General features: G+C 48.9%; 7 protein-coding genes across 7 annotated transcripts; 2 read left to right on the top strand and 5 right to left on the bottom strand.

The window, feature by feature from the left end:
* Positions 1-401: 401 nt before the first annotated feature.
* Positions 402-862, bottom strand: BDQ94DRAFT_95207 (uncharacterized protein). The gene has a single exon (XM_026776907.1). It carries the CDS (start codon positions 746-748, stop codon positions 473-475), a length of 276 nt encoding a protein of 91 aa, XP_026621828.1. The 5' UTR covers positions 749-862; the 3' UTR covers positions 402-472.
* Positions 402-2,412, top strand: BDQ94DRAFT_151598 (uncharacterized protein). The gene is made up of 2 exons (XM_026767780.1): positions 402-969; positions 1,314-2,412. Exons 1-2 carry the CDS (start codon positions 945-947, stop codon positions 1,715-1,717), a joined length of 429 nt encoding a protein of 142 aa, XP_026621827.1. The 5' UTR covers positions 402-944; the 3' UTR covers positions 1,718-2,412.
* A 20-nt stretch (positions 2,413-2,432) lies between these two features.
* Positions 2,433-4,283, top strand: BDQ94DRAFT_183268 (uncharacterized protein). The gene is made up of 3 exons (XM_026774367.1): positions 2,433-2,969; positions 3,027-3,104; positions 3,159-4,283. Exons 1-3 carry the CDS (start codon positions 2,624-2,626, stop codon positions 4,184-4,186), a joined length of 1,452 nt encoding a protein of 483 aa, XP_026621826.1. The 5' UTR covers positions 2,433-2,623; the 3' UTR covers positions 4,187-4,283.
* BDQ94DRAFT_183260 (uncharacterized protein) lies at positions 4,207-6,785 on the bottom strand (the record flags this gene model as incomplete). The annotated part of the gene is made up of 11 exons (XM_026774366.1): positions 4,207-4,352; positions 4,444-4,734; positions 4,824-4,941; positions 5,048-5,159; positions 5,278-5,326; positions 5,477-5,503; positions 5,604-5,673; positions 5,711-5,883; positions 6,053-6,139; positions 6,228-6,393; positions 6,690-6,785. The coding sequence occupies 11 exons, from the start codon at positions 6,783-6,785 to the stop codon at positions 4,228-4,230; spliced, it is 1,314 nt and encodes a 437-aa protein (XP_026621825.1). The 3' UTR covers positions 4,207-4,227.
* A 350-nt stretch (positions 6,786-7,135) lies between these two features.
* Positions 7,136-7,731, bottom strand: BDQ94DRAFT_174470 (Hpt domain-containing protein; the record flags this gene model as incomplete). The annotated part of the gene is made up of 2 exons (XM_026772355.1): positions 7,136-7,403; positions 7,457-7,731. The coding sequence occupies 2 exons, from the start codon at positions 7,729-7,731 to the stop codon at positions 7,136-7,138; spliced, it is 543 nt and encodes a 180-aa protein (XP_026621824.1).
* Positions 7,732-9,986: 2,255 nt separating this feature from the next.
* On the bottom strand, positions 9,987-10,790 carry BDQ94DRAFT_94979 (uncharacterized protein). Its single transcript, XM_026776906.1, has 2 exons — positions 10,390-10,790; positions 9,987-10,312 (listed from the first exon to the last, which is right to left on the bottom strand). The coding sequence occupies exons 1-2, from the start codon at positions 10,630-10,632 to the stop codon at positions 10,142-10,144; spliced, it is 414 nt and encodes a 137-aa protein (XP_026621823.1). The 5' UTR covers positions 10,633-10,790; the 3' UTR covers positions 9,987-10,141.
* Positions 10,791-11,645: 855 nt separating this feature from the next.
* Positions 11,646-12,197, bottom strand: BDQ94DRAFT_151583 (uncharacterized protein). The gene has a single exon (XM_026767779.1). It carries the CDS (start codon positions 12,094-12,096, stop codon positions 11,878-11,880), a length of 219 nt encoding a protein of 72 aa, XP_026621822.1. The 5' UTR covers positions 12,097-12,197; the 3' UTR covers positions 11,646-11,877.
* Between the last annotated feature and the right edge of the window lie 2,695 nt (positions 12,198-14,892).

The following is a 14,892-nucleotide window of genomic DNA, read 5'->3' as shown; positions in this document are numbered from 1 at the left end:
ACGTTCTGCAGCAAGAATGGTAGACCGAATCGACCGATTTGCCCGGAAAGCTCTTATCCTGAACAACATGTCAACATGTTAGCCGCCTGGATCGGCGGCGAATTACACGGTGGCCGATGGGCCAGGACGTCCTGGATCTTTTTTGCGCGGGACCACTGGTGAAAAGCCATGCCAGCGCATCAGGGTTTGGACCGCGCTTGTCATGTTCCTTTCTCCAAGCAGAAAGGCGACAAGACGAACAAAGCTAGTGAGGTTTAGGACCGTTTTTGAGAGGAGGGCATTCGTCTATTGCCTTTCTCCTCGGCCAATCCGTGGAGAGTTTGAAAGAGCCGGTGGAGAGCCGTTCTTTTGATTGAAATGATAATTTTATTTTTAATTTTCCTTCTGCTTTTTTGTAATTAGTTTTGCCCCTACGGTGTCTCTGTTGTCACTCTCTCTTTACCCTTTTCTTCCCCTTTGACTGGAATAATTATCAATGACCAGCCCCACCCTGTTTATTTGAGCGGACTATACCTGAGCCAGCATGATATTCTTCGCCTCTCTTTTCTTTTTTTTTTCCCTCCTGCCCTCCGCCAGTGTAAGGCATGCTGCTTGACTCTTCTCGGCCGCTAGTTCCTTCCCTCACGGTCCTTCGTGCCCTTTGTTTGCATTGATCTATACTAGGCGTCGTCGACTGTCTCGGCCCGCTTGTGGTGAACAGGGCTCTTTGGCTATTGTAAAAAATAACGGAACCACAAAAATAGCACATCCATTGCCCGTCATATGAGGCAGTGAGTGAGTGATCATTGGGCACCAACCATCGCTATCAACATAGACTCGTGCCGGTACCTTTTTGGTGTGACTGCCCAGGATCTGGTGCAGTCTCGATCTGAGCTGGGGCAACGAATACTGGGCCGATACCATCCAGGGCTATACCTTCCATTGGCCATTCACTGGTCTTCACGATGTACTATATTCTCTACCTCGCAAGTATGTAGATGATTTCGTTTGCCATTCGTCCGACCTTTGCTTCTCTTCCCCTTCGTTTATGCCATTGGGTCAGACCAACGCCTCCGAGTGGCCATGCTCTGTTTTTCCCACTTCATGTTAGACACCATGCATGTATGCATGTGGTGGGAAAACAACAATGGCCGGGATCAAGCCGACTGCGGTGGTGGTTGTTATTGACTCAAGGCGATGCGATTTCTTATCTACACTCTCTATGATTTGTCGATCGCTCGGGGAATTTGCATCCATCGGAGCGACCGAGCGTTGACACACGATCCGATCGCCATCCATCCTTTAACAGCCATCCATTAACATTTCATGTACAGGTCTCTGCCGACGCCGGCACTGGGCAGAACCTGCCTACGAATCCTATGCAGTCGGAGGCGGTTACACGTGCATTGTCCGGGTCAACAACCGGGAATACCAGACGGAGGACGTTTGCGAATCGAAGACTCTAGCTGAGGAGAATGCAGCGATGCGCGCGTACCTGATTTGCCGCAACTTCTCTGTCAACGACGGCATGTACCCTGCTGGTCATGAACACCGGGGGGGCCCCATTCAGGGAATTCCGGTCGCCATTGGCACGGGAAGAAAGGGACGCTATGGAGATGAGACGGATATGTCGACTAGCGGCGAGAGCAGAAGTGGTGGGAGCAGTCCGGAGAGTTGTGAAGGGAGACTGGATCGACGGGGCGTTGGACCGACGAGGGCGCTTGCTTTTGGGCAGTAAGTAGCGGATGATTGATTTTCTTCGAAAAGGAGGAAGGGAGTGAAGCAGAAGGAATACTGGGATACTTGATGATGCTACGATTTACGACATGACTTGAATACCAGATAGATCGAAATGATTTTCTTTGTGCTTGTTGGCTGTCGCCTTTAGCGGTGAAGGGTACTATGGGTGATGGGTGATGGATGATGGATGATGGAATTGGTCTATGGCAGGAACACAGGGATTGATTCCAGACTGATGATCGGGCTAGTTTGTTTGATTGATTGCATGGGTGGCCAGCGATCACAATCTTGGGTGGTGAATTGATGTATGAGCGCTTAATTGAACTTGTGTATATACTATGCAGGTTGAAATCACTGACTACTACCGCTGCTGCTAAGGTATATATATACGTAGCGGTCTAGACCACCACCCAACTGAACAACCTCCAGCCATCATGATGAAACAGACACCACCGCCATTCCTCCTGAACCTGACCTCAGGAACAACAACTGAAACCCCAATGACGCCAACACCAGCATCATAGTTATCATCATCACCCCTTAACATCGCAAATTAACCTCTGCTTCGCCTCCCTCAACCGAACAAACCGACATGACACGCGTCTCCACACAAGCATCATCACAGCTGACTCATCATGACGTACATCACCCAACGAACTACATTATGAAGTTTATCCTTCCAAGGCAACTCGGGAAAATCCCTACGCCAGCAAGGAAAAGAACAATTAAATTCATAGATTCATAATCCTAATTCAGATCTACCGGCTTATACCAGTACTTTTACCCCTGATCCTGGTGCAGCTTTCATCGCCCTATCTGGTGGATACTATATATCTTTCTTGCGCCTGGAGGATAAAAGTGCATATATGAACTTCCATCTACAATAGCCGATGACGTGACCGCAATGCGGTCAATTCTGGGTCGAGTTCCTCGAGTCGGGCATGTCCTCCCACAAGTTCCGCGTGCACGATGGAACACCTGCAGTATCGCTCCTGCTATATTAGGCGCCGCGACGACGAGAGGAGGGTACAATGGGAGTGCGCATATGCTGCCTCATGGTAGTGGAGGAAGCTACACGCCACTAGACCGGAGGTGGTTCCGTGCAGGAATCCCTGGTGGTAGTGGGATGGGAAACACCCGGACGAAAGAGCAATTGGAGAGATTGAGGCTGAGGGATCGAACGGGGGGTGTGCAGGAGGAGCAGAAGGGAGGAGACTCAGGGGCCAAGTTGGAAGATGCGATGACGAAGGGTATATCTCTATCTTGTCTTGTTCTTCAAAACCAGGGCATGTGTTAATACTGTACAGGCAAGCTATTAACGACACCGTCGAGGTTATTCAAGCTGTTGATACCGCTGTCGACAGGCTATCAGGGGGAGCATAAAGGTATACCTCACTGAAATTCATGGCATTGTGGAAGAGATTATACTGACGACACAGACATCGAACCAATAGCTATTCTCGTCCACCCCCAACAACCACTCTCCCACCTGGAACGACTAATCCAGTCCGAAGTCCCAGCCATCAAAAAGGAAGACGGCCAAACCCGCCCCCCAACCGTCTCCTTCATCGCCCTACAAATCGAAGACCACCCAATTCGGCCCCGAAAAGCCGTATACGAAGGCACCGGCGCAGAAGTCCACCAGCTCGACGAAATGGGTCGCATCGACGACGGCGAAGGCAAGCGGATCCCCACAGAAGACGATACATACACGTACCTGCGCCGCACGGAGCCCAGCAAGAAGGGAGAAGAATCAGAAGGCGGTGGCAGGAGGGAGCAGCGCTTCGTACGCTGGTCACAATCCACCGAGATTGGAGACTTCATCCGCGACGCAGCACGGGCCCGGGAATTCATCGTCTCCGTGGAAGGCGCACCAGCAGGGGTGCATCAGATCCGAGTAGCGGTGCCATCATTCGACGAGCGGACGTACTTCCTGCGAATGAGACTGCGGAAGATCTCCGGACGGATCAAGGGCATTGCGGAGATCAAGCACGAGTGTGATGCGCTAGCGCACCGGGGAGCACAGCGGGTGGCGATGGGAGGGCTGGGAATCCTGGCGATGTGGTGGTACCTGGTGTACAGGTTGACGTTTGAGACGGATCTGGGCTGGGATACGATGGAGCCGGTGACGTATCTGGTGAGTTTGTCGACGCTGATGGGGGGATATCTCTGGTTTCTGTACCATAACCGGGAGATATCGTACCGGTCAGCGCTGGATTTTACGATCAATGCGCGGCAGAAGAAGCTGTATCAGGAGAAGGGGATTGATTTGCAGTTGTGGGAGTCATTGATTGATGAGGGGAACACGTTGCGCAAGGAGATCAAGAATATCGCGGCGGAGTATGATGTGGAGTGGGATGAGAGGAAGGATGAAAGGGATCAGAGAGTCACGGAGGCGTTGAAGCAGGAGAGGACACAGAAGAATGGAAATAAGAGGAGAGGTGATGAGGAGGAGGATGGAGATTAGTCTATACACGCCCATGCCCATTGCATTGCATTGCATTGCACTCAACCATTCCTAACAGGATCATAATACTCCTTCTTTCCACTGTTCGCAGCACCACTACCACCAGCAGAACCAGCAGAAGCACCACCATCATATCTCAACACCATCTGCGGAGGACTCGCCCGACCTATACATACAGCCAGCATAGCAGCATAGTTAGTTAGATGTACATACCAATCGAACCACACATAAAAGGAAAAAGAGACAGAGATACATACCTTCCCCACTCCCACCAGAAATACCACCATTCCCATTCTTATCCTTCAACAACCTCCTATTCCTATTATTCCTCACATCCCTACTCCTAAAAACACTATACAGCAACCAACCCGCGACCCAATTCGGCCCATACTCGCCACTAGTCATCCCGCGAGCAAACAGCGGTCTTGTAAGCGGACTCGCGTTCCTCGCTATCTCATTTATCCCCCATCGCTGGCGCTCGGGCCGGATGTGGTGCCAGAAGTATGGAGGTTTGGTGGTTCGGTAGATGTCGAGAAGGTTGGAGGGGTCTTCGTTCAGGTGGTTGTAGGTTGAGATTGCCTCATCCTTTTGTGGTATTTTGTTAGTAGGGTTGGGGTATGGGGGATGGGGGATTTACTCTCATGGCGCGGTAGTATTGCTCGTGTTGGGGGTCTTGGGTGGAGAGGCCCAATGCGGCCATGAATTCTTCTTTGCTGGCGCGGGGGGAGACGGACATCTTTCTTTCTTACTTTCGTCTCTTGTATTTGTTTTGTGGGGGGTGGTTTGGGGTTGGGGGTTGGTGATGGTGGAGGGTGTGGTGGTGGTAGGGATTGATGTAAGATTTAAGTAGTAATATCTCACGCCACTGTTCACTCCGTTCGAGTAAGGATGTATCAAGCAGGGATAACGATTCCGGTTTCGTCTGCTGTCGCACGGGTTCCCGAGAAATAGTTCTTGGTTGAGTGATTGCTTGCTTGCTTGCTTCTTGGGTGGTTGATGGTTGATTGTAGTAAAAGGGTGTGTTCTTGTCCCGTTGGATCAGCACATGTTATGATTGATAAACGGAGAAGAATGATAATCAAGGGAAAGACAAAGATGGGATTTCAGAAGCAAAGAGGGTGCTATTGTTGTCTATTGTATCTGCAGCACAGCCGTTGCTGCTAGTCACGGAATCAATTTGTGATACTAAGAATATGAACAATGTCTCCCATATGACCACACTAACCCTCTTTTCTTTCAAATATCCTCACCATAATTGTCATCAGATACCACAGCTGCACTTCCAGGGACAAGAAAGATACCCGTCGTCCCACTCAGCTAGTGAATAGGTAGCATGTAGCTATCCGTTTGTTGGGACAATTCCCATATGTCATGCTCTCGTCCTTGGACAACCAGTTCGGTTGTCGGATCATCCCACCACTGGCCGACTGACGGGAATAAGACGTAGTTTGTCTGACCGCAGTCTCGTGAGTAATGGGTGTATCCCCCTCTGAGTCATGACATCCAATATAGAAACGAACAGACACACGCACAGAATGCCGGTAGGCAAGCAGGACAGGCTGTCAATGTAACGTGCGCTTTTCTCATCCAGCTTGGGAAGTTGGTATGGATGGATGGTGACACACAGGCACCCACAGTACGGGAGTCGAGGAAAGAAACTGGATGGAACAGTTCCTCTGGCTGCTCCTGCTTGCCTTCTCACATCCATGAATGGCATACGGTAGGGGCTATCAGCACAACCCCATGATCATCATCACCTCCCAACCATCTGCAGTGCCACGGACCCTGTCCCATCCCGTCAGAATCCAAGTCATGTCTGCGTTGTCTTTTCCGGGCCATAAGCTAGACAGCTAGTTAGCTAGCTACTGTAGCTTCCGGAGGCAGTGGTGGTGGCTAACCCTACCATCCCTGGCTGGCAGACGCCCCCGCTAACGGACGGACAAACGCCCCAGTCTGGTTTAAAAGGGTCCTGTCTTCGACCGAAATGACAACCCGCCCCTTCTTCCTTTTGCCCAGAGGAGAAATATATATTAAGACGAACCCGTTGACCGTTTGTCGATTCCATCAATTACTTCCTCGAGGGAAGGAAATCTGTTGTTTGCAGACATCCATCCGGATGCTGCCGTGACCCGGGGCGGAGGTCGACGCTGGGAGAGTCCCAAGGATACGACAGGCACCTCCAGCTCATCTCCCGAACGTTGCTCAGCCTGGTCCTTGTGTAAAGGTGCATGTGAGGCAACGGTTGTACATACTCAAGTATGTCCGACAATCCACGGCAAAACTCCCGTCTGGCAGCTCACGAACTTTGCTACCGGACCCGATAAAGTCGACTCAACTACCACCTACTTGTATCTATGATCTAGGGAGGGTCGGATGAGAGTGATTGCTGTCACCACCTCCTCCCATTTCATCTGTCGTTCCTGAAGCTCAAGCTCCCAGGGGTATTTGCTCAAAAGCAACGGTCGTCCAAGCATTCCCAGCCCCCCTGGCAAGCAACGACTACCCGATCATGCCACAAGGCAATGTGCATGCGACATCCGCCCCCCAAGGGCCATCTTGCAACTAGGCTAACCAAGGCAGGACGACAAGTATCAATCATCTACCTTTTCTTTTTTTTTTTTTGTTTTTCTTTTCCTTTTGTTCTGGTTCTTCATATTCCCTTTAGTTCATGGTTCATACAGTTCTAGGAACAAACAGCCCCGGCCAAGACAAGGGGCAAAAATAGAAATGAAATCATCTTTTTTCCGCGGCAAGATGGATGTCTTGTCTTCCTGCATGTTTCCGCAGTCTTAGAAATAGCTGTGTGGTGATGGTGCTGTCACTTGGTGATCTCGATTGCATTGATCTTGGGCGGAGCGTGTGGCCTCGCTCTCGCGCGTATATTCAGTTAACTGACACAGAATTCTCGCCTGATTCTACCCTGTCCTTCTGTTTCTGTTCGTCCTAAGTTTAAGAGGATTCCTCCTCTTCGCCATAATACTTGCGCAGGAAGGCCTCTACTTCCTTGTAATCCTTTTTCACCTGGGTCAGGGTCTTCTCAATGCGCGAAAGGGAGGTCTTCTTGTCCGGCTCGTCCGTCGTACCGGTCTCATCCTTGCCGGCGCCGTAGTGTTGAATCTTCTCGCATGCATCCTTGACCTTGGTGAGTCCGAGCGTGGCTGATGAACCTTTCAGGTAGTGTCCCAGAGAAGACAAATCATTCAGATCTTCCGCCTTCCTATAGGCTTGATTAGCGCGATTTACCAAACCGCAAGCGGCGCGAACACTTACAAAGCATCCTCCATCTTGATGAATGTGCTCTCAGCCTGGTCGAAGAACCCAAACACGATACCCTTGCTGAAATCTCTATCACTGTCGTCGTCATCCATCTCCAAAATCTGCTCGAATGTGCTCTGGTCGATACTCCCACTCATCTCCGCCAATGTGGAGGGGATCTCCTTAGTCTCCTTGGGCTTGGGGAGGTCAGCTTCAACCTTGGCTTCAGTGTGCGGCTTCGCGACACCTACAGGCTCCTCCACGGTCTTTGTAGTAGTGGTGGGCGCCATGATGATGTGATGATACGAGACTGGTCCTCGTGCTTTGGGTTAAGGTTCAATGTCGTTCGACGTAGAGCAAACGCCTTGAGACCACCAGGAGTCAATGGTCTTTTGACAAGCTGCGTGTCCGGACTCTGTGGGTCAATCTAGCCGGCTGTTCTCCGGGCCCAAGCTGGCAAGCAGCAAACACGGAAATACTGAGAATTACACGGAAAGAATCTGCAGGCTAATTCCATGTCAGCGGTGGAACACGAATCGAACGGCGACGTTACAGCTGCTCGGATCGATCGTGATGATGTTGCCCTACGCAATAGGGGTATTACGGGTCAGGCAAGCCAGCCCAGGGACAAAGAATAAAACAGGAGATATACAACGAAAGGAAGGGGGGGGATGAACACGCAGACACACACAGAACACAGAACTGGAGAGGCCAACAGTTCGTCTTTGGTATGATTGCCTCGTGAATAAAGAAAAAAGATTGAGTCAAGAGGGGTCGATGAGGGGAATGAAGAAAGAAAAAGAGTTCAAGAGCAACACACAAGGTAATCTAGCTATGTGAGGCTGAAGGAATGTTTAAACAAGGATGTTCCTGCCACCAGGGAATGGGGAGGGGTATCGTATGGAGTGGAAATAAGTGAGGCTGGGAGGGGAGAGGAGAAGAAGAAAGTGATTGTGGAAAGAGAGGCAGCGGGTAGAAGGGAAGCACAGATATCAATCCACCAGATGGGATGGATCCACCTTGGGATGAGCAAGGGAACAGCTGTCTGGATCAGGAGGGACGAGGGGGAGGGGCAGTGATTGTCCGAGGGGGAGGATGAGCAGCCGAGCACTTATTATGATGGGCTGGGAGGCGCTAAGCAGAGCAGCAGAAGGGGGGTTTTGCCCACCTGGAACCAGTTCCGTCCACCGCAGTTTTAGAAGCTGAGGTTGCCTTTGGGTATATATGGATTCAATAGAAGTATGGCAGCAACAGCGGAGGTGGCAATGGTCAGATTAAACTTAGATTAACGGGGAACCCGACGATAAGGCGAGTTAAGGTGAGGCAGAAGTGGGAAAGATGAATATTCCCGATTAGGACAAGTGGATAAGATTAAAGAGGATGAAGCAGAAGAAGATGATGAGAAGGGGGAAAGCGATGCTTGAAAGTGGGAGGGAGGGAAAAAGAGGAGAGGAAGAGAGGAGGAGAGGAGGAGAGAGAGGGAGGATGAGGTAAAAGGAAATGACGATGCTGATGGTTGGTTGCACTCTGTGTGTGTGTGAACCTCTTCTCTCCTTTCCTTTTTGGCGCGCCTTTTTTTTTCTTCTCTTACTATTTTTTTTCCCTATTAAATTTATTTAATTCAGAAAATCTTTCCTTATTATTATTTGTTTTTCCTTTTTGAATTTTTTTTTTTTTCGCTGCACTTAGGTTTTTTCTGGTTAGGCGCGCGCCGTCAAAAGGAACCAGAAAGTGGAGGGGAAACGAAAAAGAGGAGGGGAGCAAGTGGGCTGGGCTGGCAGCCGATAGAAACAGAACAGACACAAGAGACAGCAGATAGGGAGAGGAGGGAGGAGGAGGAGGAAGATTACCGATGGGAGGAAAGAAACAAAAAGAATCACAACAAGACCCGAACTAGAGGTAAGGTACAGCCTGATCAGACTGTATTATCAGGAGTCAAAAGTAAGTTGTGTCCCGACAATACCCTTAAGGGAGTCCCATGCCCGTAACCTCCAAAAGTGAAGGTTGATGATGTGACCTCTTCACTCAAGTTACCCTCAGGCTAGAATTATGATTAGGATTTTAGGCGCTATTGCGGGAATGAATAATACGGTGGGCCAGCCCTTGATGGGACAAACCGAGGGGAACACCGATGCTTCAGACCTTCTTCCTCAACTGACAGGCCCCGATCCGATGTTCATCCAGAGCGGTCAATTCATTGGACACCGGCACGGTGGGCTGCAGCAGTCATACAGAAGAAGGCACCTAATGAACGGAAAGAACAATAAAGGGAGCCAACTGAAAAAAACAATGAGTGGTCTCGGAAAGCTTACAAACCGTCGTGGTGGTGGGGAAGAAAAACAATATTGCAGAGTAACGACGATGATCAACCGACGAGCAGAAAACGCGTGAACAGAGAAATTTCGGGAGGGGGACAAAAAAAAGGAGAGCGGGACTCTGGCAGCGTTTTAAGCAACCGATGACGAGATCCTCTGGCGTCATCTTCTCTTGTCGCGCGTTCTTCGATGGTTAATCCCTTTCAACAAAATTGTCTCCTATTTAAACCGCGTGGTGTACAGCGATCCCTATCACAGTGAAGGGAAAGGATTCTCCCCTTTTTTTTTTCCCGCTTTCACCATCCAAAGGAAAGTCTACTTCTCCCAAGTCGGAGCCGAACGCGATCCCACGTCTCGAGACTAGAATTTGCCGGGAGAAAAAGCCTCAAAATATCCAGGTCAAACATCCCACATAAGTGAGGACCGCTGATTGGCCCGGCCTATGTGGGGAAGGCGAGACCAGAGGGAAAAAAGGGTTAAGAAAGAAGCGGGCAAACACCAAACCCATGCACAATGCCATCTTCCCTTCATCCAGATTTGTTGAACATTGCAATGCCTGTGCTTGTTAACAGTCCAGCCAGTCGTGAGCTCCTCTTCCCGAGATAACCAGACCCCTCTTACATCCCCTCTTACCTTTGCGAAAGGATTTGTACCGACGGCCCTACTCTCGGGCCAAAAAGGGAGCCAATCCTTACCTCCACTCTGAATGATGCACGCTGAGATCATAGGACCACAATTGACGTAGGGTGTCCGCCCTCCGATTTTTATCAGTCGGCCATGGGCGTCGATCCCCACCACCGCACCACCTCCAGTCTCTGAACGGTCAACAGGCATCATCACATCACGATCACAAACCGCACGTGGATGGCACCTCATTCCTTCGTCTTGTCTTTCATGGTCGACAGAATTATCTAGAATGCCGACGTGCCTTGGAATGGCAAACGAGGGGTGATGGTGCGTCTGGTGGGCTGAGACGGGACGACATCACAGTAAGATCGTGCTTGCAGGATTGTCCTCTGCCTGGAGGCAGTCATGCACGGTGCAGTCCACCAATCCCACCGGAGACGTTGCGTATTCGGTTGACAAATCGACCGTAAACCCAGTCACCAGGTTTGTCGCGTTGGAGCCGAATCTGGACCCTGTTCATTCACCTGCTACGACCTCCCGGGAAAAAGAGAGGGTTCTGGGCCCCTTCAGGGGTCAACCAAATTAGCTTGTACCGGACGTACACAACCTGCAAGACCAAACATAGGCAATCGGCGACCAGAACAAAAAGCGAGGCGACAAGGAAATCCTTTCAACGCCTTGATCCGTGATCCGTTTTCCGTTGCGGGGTGTTTGTAAGCTAGGACGAGAAGGGAGAGAGCGTAGAGCAGAAGAACCCCCTCGAGATCTGATCCATAAGTACCGTAGAAATTGGTGCCGGCGGAGGGAGAGTGGAAGAAGGCCCATTGGGCATTCGACATTTGCAAATCGCCGAAAGAAAACAAAAAAAAGTAAAAATCGGCCAAAATTCGAGAGAACAACAATACTTGCCAACTCTGTTGATTCTATATAAGTAGTCCATGCTGGGGAATGGATCTATATTCTATATTCTAATTACAGACACATCGTCATCGCAGATTCTCATTCTTTGGTTTTACGAGGCGAGGCGGATTCAACGAACAGTTGAGGAAAGGTTCTTTCTGGGTCTGGCTGGGAAGGGCGAGCCTATCAGATAGCGAGATACCTGGACAGTGACATCATGGAGGGGCAGAACTGCTGCCAATCAAAAGCGCCGCTGACGTTGGCGGGGTCATTGCCAAGCGAACCAAACTAAGCTTGGACCGCCTTCCAGACACTTCGGCCGCAAGTCGCTCCTTCCCTATTTTGCTACTTTTTATTCCTGTCCTGATCATTGTCACTGGACAGCATCGTGTAACTCTGCCCTTTTGTACGATTGTAATCTACTAGTAGCTTTAATCTTTCTCACCCCCGTCGGTGCTCATCTCCAGAATGGACTGTCCGCGGAGTTCTCCAGCAAGAGTGACACTACTAGGGGGACCCTTGGTATAGTAGAATAACTCTCACCCACGCGATCGATAGGGCGAGTCATGCCTGGGAAGCGATTGTTCCCCTGTCTCAGGCTCTCTCAACGCCTATCCATGTTCCGGGCAATCCTCGCCGTCTGCCTCCCGCTGGTCGATCCACTGCCACCTCAATTAGGAACTTCTGGGGCTCCAATCTGAGCAGCCTATCATGCTCCCGACCACCCTTGTACGATGTACCGTGTGTGAAAACCGACGTTGCTTCTCGAAGGATCCTTCTCGGAGTGGGCCGGTCGTCCGTCTTGCTCATCATCTTCACTTGTGGTCATGAATTTTGTATCAGGCATTAAAGCCATTTTTCAAGATTGATAAATAATACCTTGACCCCTCATCACAGCATCACTTGGCGCAGATACCAGCAATTTGCTTCCACTTCAACTGAATCCTTAACATCAGACATACAGTTCATCATCTGCCCTCTTTAAATTAGATGGAATCTCACCCGCGTGTGATCAGTATACATCCCATCATACAGCATGCACTAGCCGGGGGGTTGTCGCGCGAGCCATGACATCAGCCTGCAGGAGGGGAGAAATTCTGTTGTCCCATCATCCTTCCGTTCAGCCTGTCCTCGATTGGGACCCCTCCCTCCACTGCAGCCCGCATGGAGTACCTGCCACAGTAGTGTCCTACTTTAGTCTGACAGTACTCCGTACAAAGTCCTCATCGGGCAAGGGGAAGGCTAGAGCCATCCACTTATCAGCCACCAGCCCATATGGACTAGGTGACAATATATTGTGACCCGAGCTAGGTAGGTATAACCTCGACCAATCACCATACTAGTATTATAGTTCACCGACTACTACTAAGTAGTAGTAGCGTTTGTGGTGGTGGTATACCACGTCTCGATGCCACCCCAGTCTATGGGCATCTACGGTTGCGCTTATGGTCTGATCTCAATCCTTACTTTGACACCTGACAAATATTCAAAATCTCACAGAAAGTCACCTGAGCACAAATTCCACAACTTATGGGCCCAGAGCACTTACTATACCTCCCTTACCTACTCGTCAAAGTAAAGACCATACTAAACGGAAAATCCCACACCAACACCCACTACCATTCGCTGGAAAGTTTCTCCGGGCAAACTAAACCAGATATTTACTAGTTAGATAGAACATCTCGGGACTGCTGCATCTAAGAAAACTAAGTAAATAGCCACAACGTTGATCTTGTTTCATTCGACCTGCGTCTCAGATCTACCTCGCCTAACTGCGGGCGGCCGTGGCGAATCTACCTACGTGGTTTTTGATCCTATTACCTGCCGGTTAAGGCTTGGTTGGAGATGAAAGCAGCCTGTGCGGCGCTTGGCTTGCGTAAGTAGCCTCGTTACATGTACTGTGTGCCTTGATTCGAACTATAAGTGCTGGAGTTATATGTGACGGCCAATTGGATGGAAGGGACTGTGGTGATATTGAAATGCTTGATATCCACTGTCAAAGCCCGAGAGAAGTAAATCCCGATGATAATCAAGAATTATATAGCGGCGGTGATAGTGATGAGATGATGCTAATTACTAATACTAACGTGCTCATAACACGAATAACTTATAAAACAGAGAATTGTGTATGTACACATGGATCTTCTTATTGAAATCTTCTCTATCAGTTCTGGCTATGTAGGGTATTAAATCGCTTAGATCTTGTTATCATTAAGTAGTGTGTATATCCCTGCTGGTGCTTGCTATGACACAGCAGCCGCGTAGATAAACCGACGGATGTATTTTGCATTTCAGCTTTGATATACTAGTAGCGTAGCCACACTAGCTAGAAATTATCATTAAGACAAAACCATTTGAACGTAATGTCAATAGATTAGATTCATAACCCGAGACACTGACAAACAGTATTATTCGCAATTAAGAATGAGCTCGATAGACCAGAGCTAAAGTCTAGAAGGGTTTCTACTACTTCAACAATGAAACAATGTTCTCACATATTATCCTCCTCTTCCTCTTCTTGGAAGAAGCAAGCCGCCATGCAATACTATGTACTAGATAGAAAGTAACCGTCCTAGGTAATAACCCTTTCGACCAAGACCAGTTCGACCCTCATGATGATCTTCGATCTACTACAGATCCATACTTTGACTATCTTCTTGTATGCCATTTCATTGCACAAGTCCCATGAACTTTTCTAACATGTTATGATGACACGCTATTCCTACATCCAGGTACCCGTTGACTTATGCCTACATACCGCAAGTATAATCAACCACCAAGTCAGAATCAATTACTTGAAAACTATTTTGTTTTACTACTATCTACACAATCATTGGCCATAAATTAGTATATAGAACCTTCTACATTGCTATTTGTCATCTACATCAGAAAAATATGATGCTGCTAAACAATCCCACGCAATATTTTCAGATCAATACTACTAATACTTCTCACCAACCACTTTCGGGACCAGTCATCGTCATCATCGTTACATTTCACGCGATTCTACGTCTTCTATATCACTAGATGTTAATTAGTTGACGTTAAGTTTCATTATATAGTTCAGTATGATTTCTATGTAGTATGTAAGGTTTAGTTGACGGTTGGGGAAATTTACCCTTATCTAGTAGAATTACTCATATGCTTGCCTATCTCTACTGAGGAAGTTGAGTACTGGGGTTATATCAGTTAGATTTTCTGTTTTCCCGAAGATGTGGTTATTCGTTTGTTTGCTATGGTGTCAGTGTTGAAGATTTGGATACCTACTGGCTTGAATGCATCAGGTTGTGGTGTTTAGTATGCCCCAGGGAATAGGGTGGAACAAATGAGGAGGGTTCTTACGACCGATGATCAATGTTTATACCTCTCTTTCATACTCCTCTTGTTAGGACTGGGGAGGTTTCCTTGCCTTACAAAGTACAGTAGTGCCTGAGTGGCAAGTCACATAGTATATGAGATGGCTTTGATGTGTGAGTTGGGATGGGCTTTGTGTATTTGAACTCTCGACTGTGCTTGTGTTTAATTTTTCTTTATTTTACTGCTTAACGAGGGTGGTGCTAGTATTGAAGTGCATTATGGTCTTGGATTTGCTGTCTGCTGGCCTACTCA

The sequence above is a fragment of the Aspergillus welwitschiae genome (assembly GCF_003344945.1).
Source record: "Aspergillus welwitschiae strain CBS 139.54b unplaced genomic scaffold BDQ94scaffold_42, whole genome shotgun sequence".
NCBI lineage: Eukaryota > Fungi > Ascomycota > Eurotiomycetes > Eurotiales > Aspergillaceae > Aspergillus > Aspergillus welwitschiae.
The sequence above is the reverse complement of the archived record's forward strand: the minus strand, read 5'-3'. Positions and strand labels throughout refer to the sequence as shown.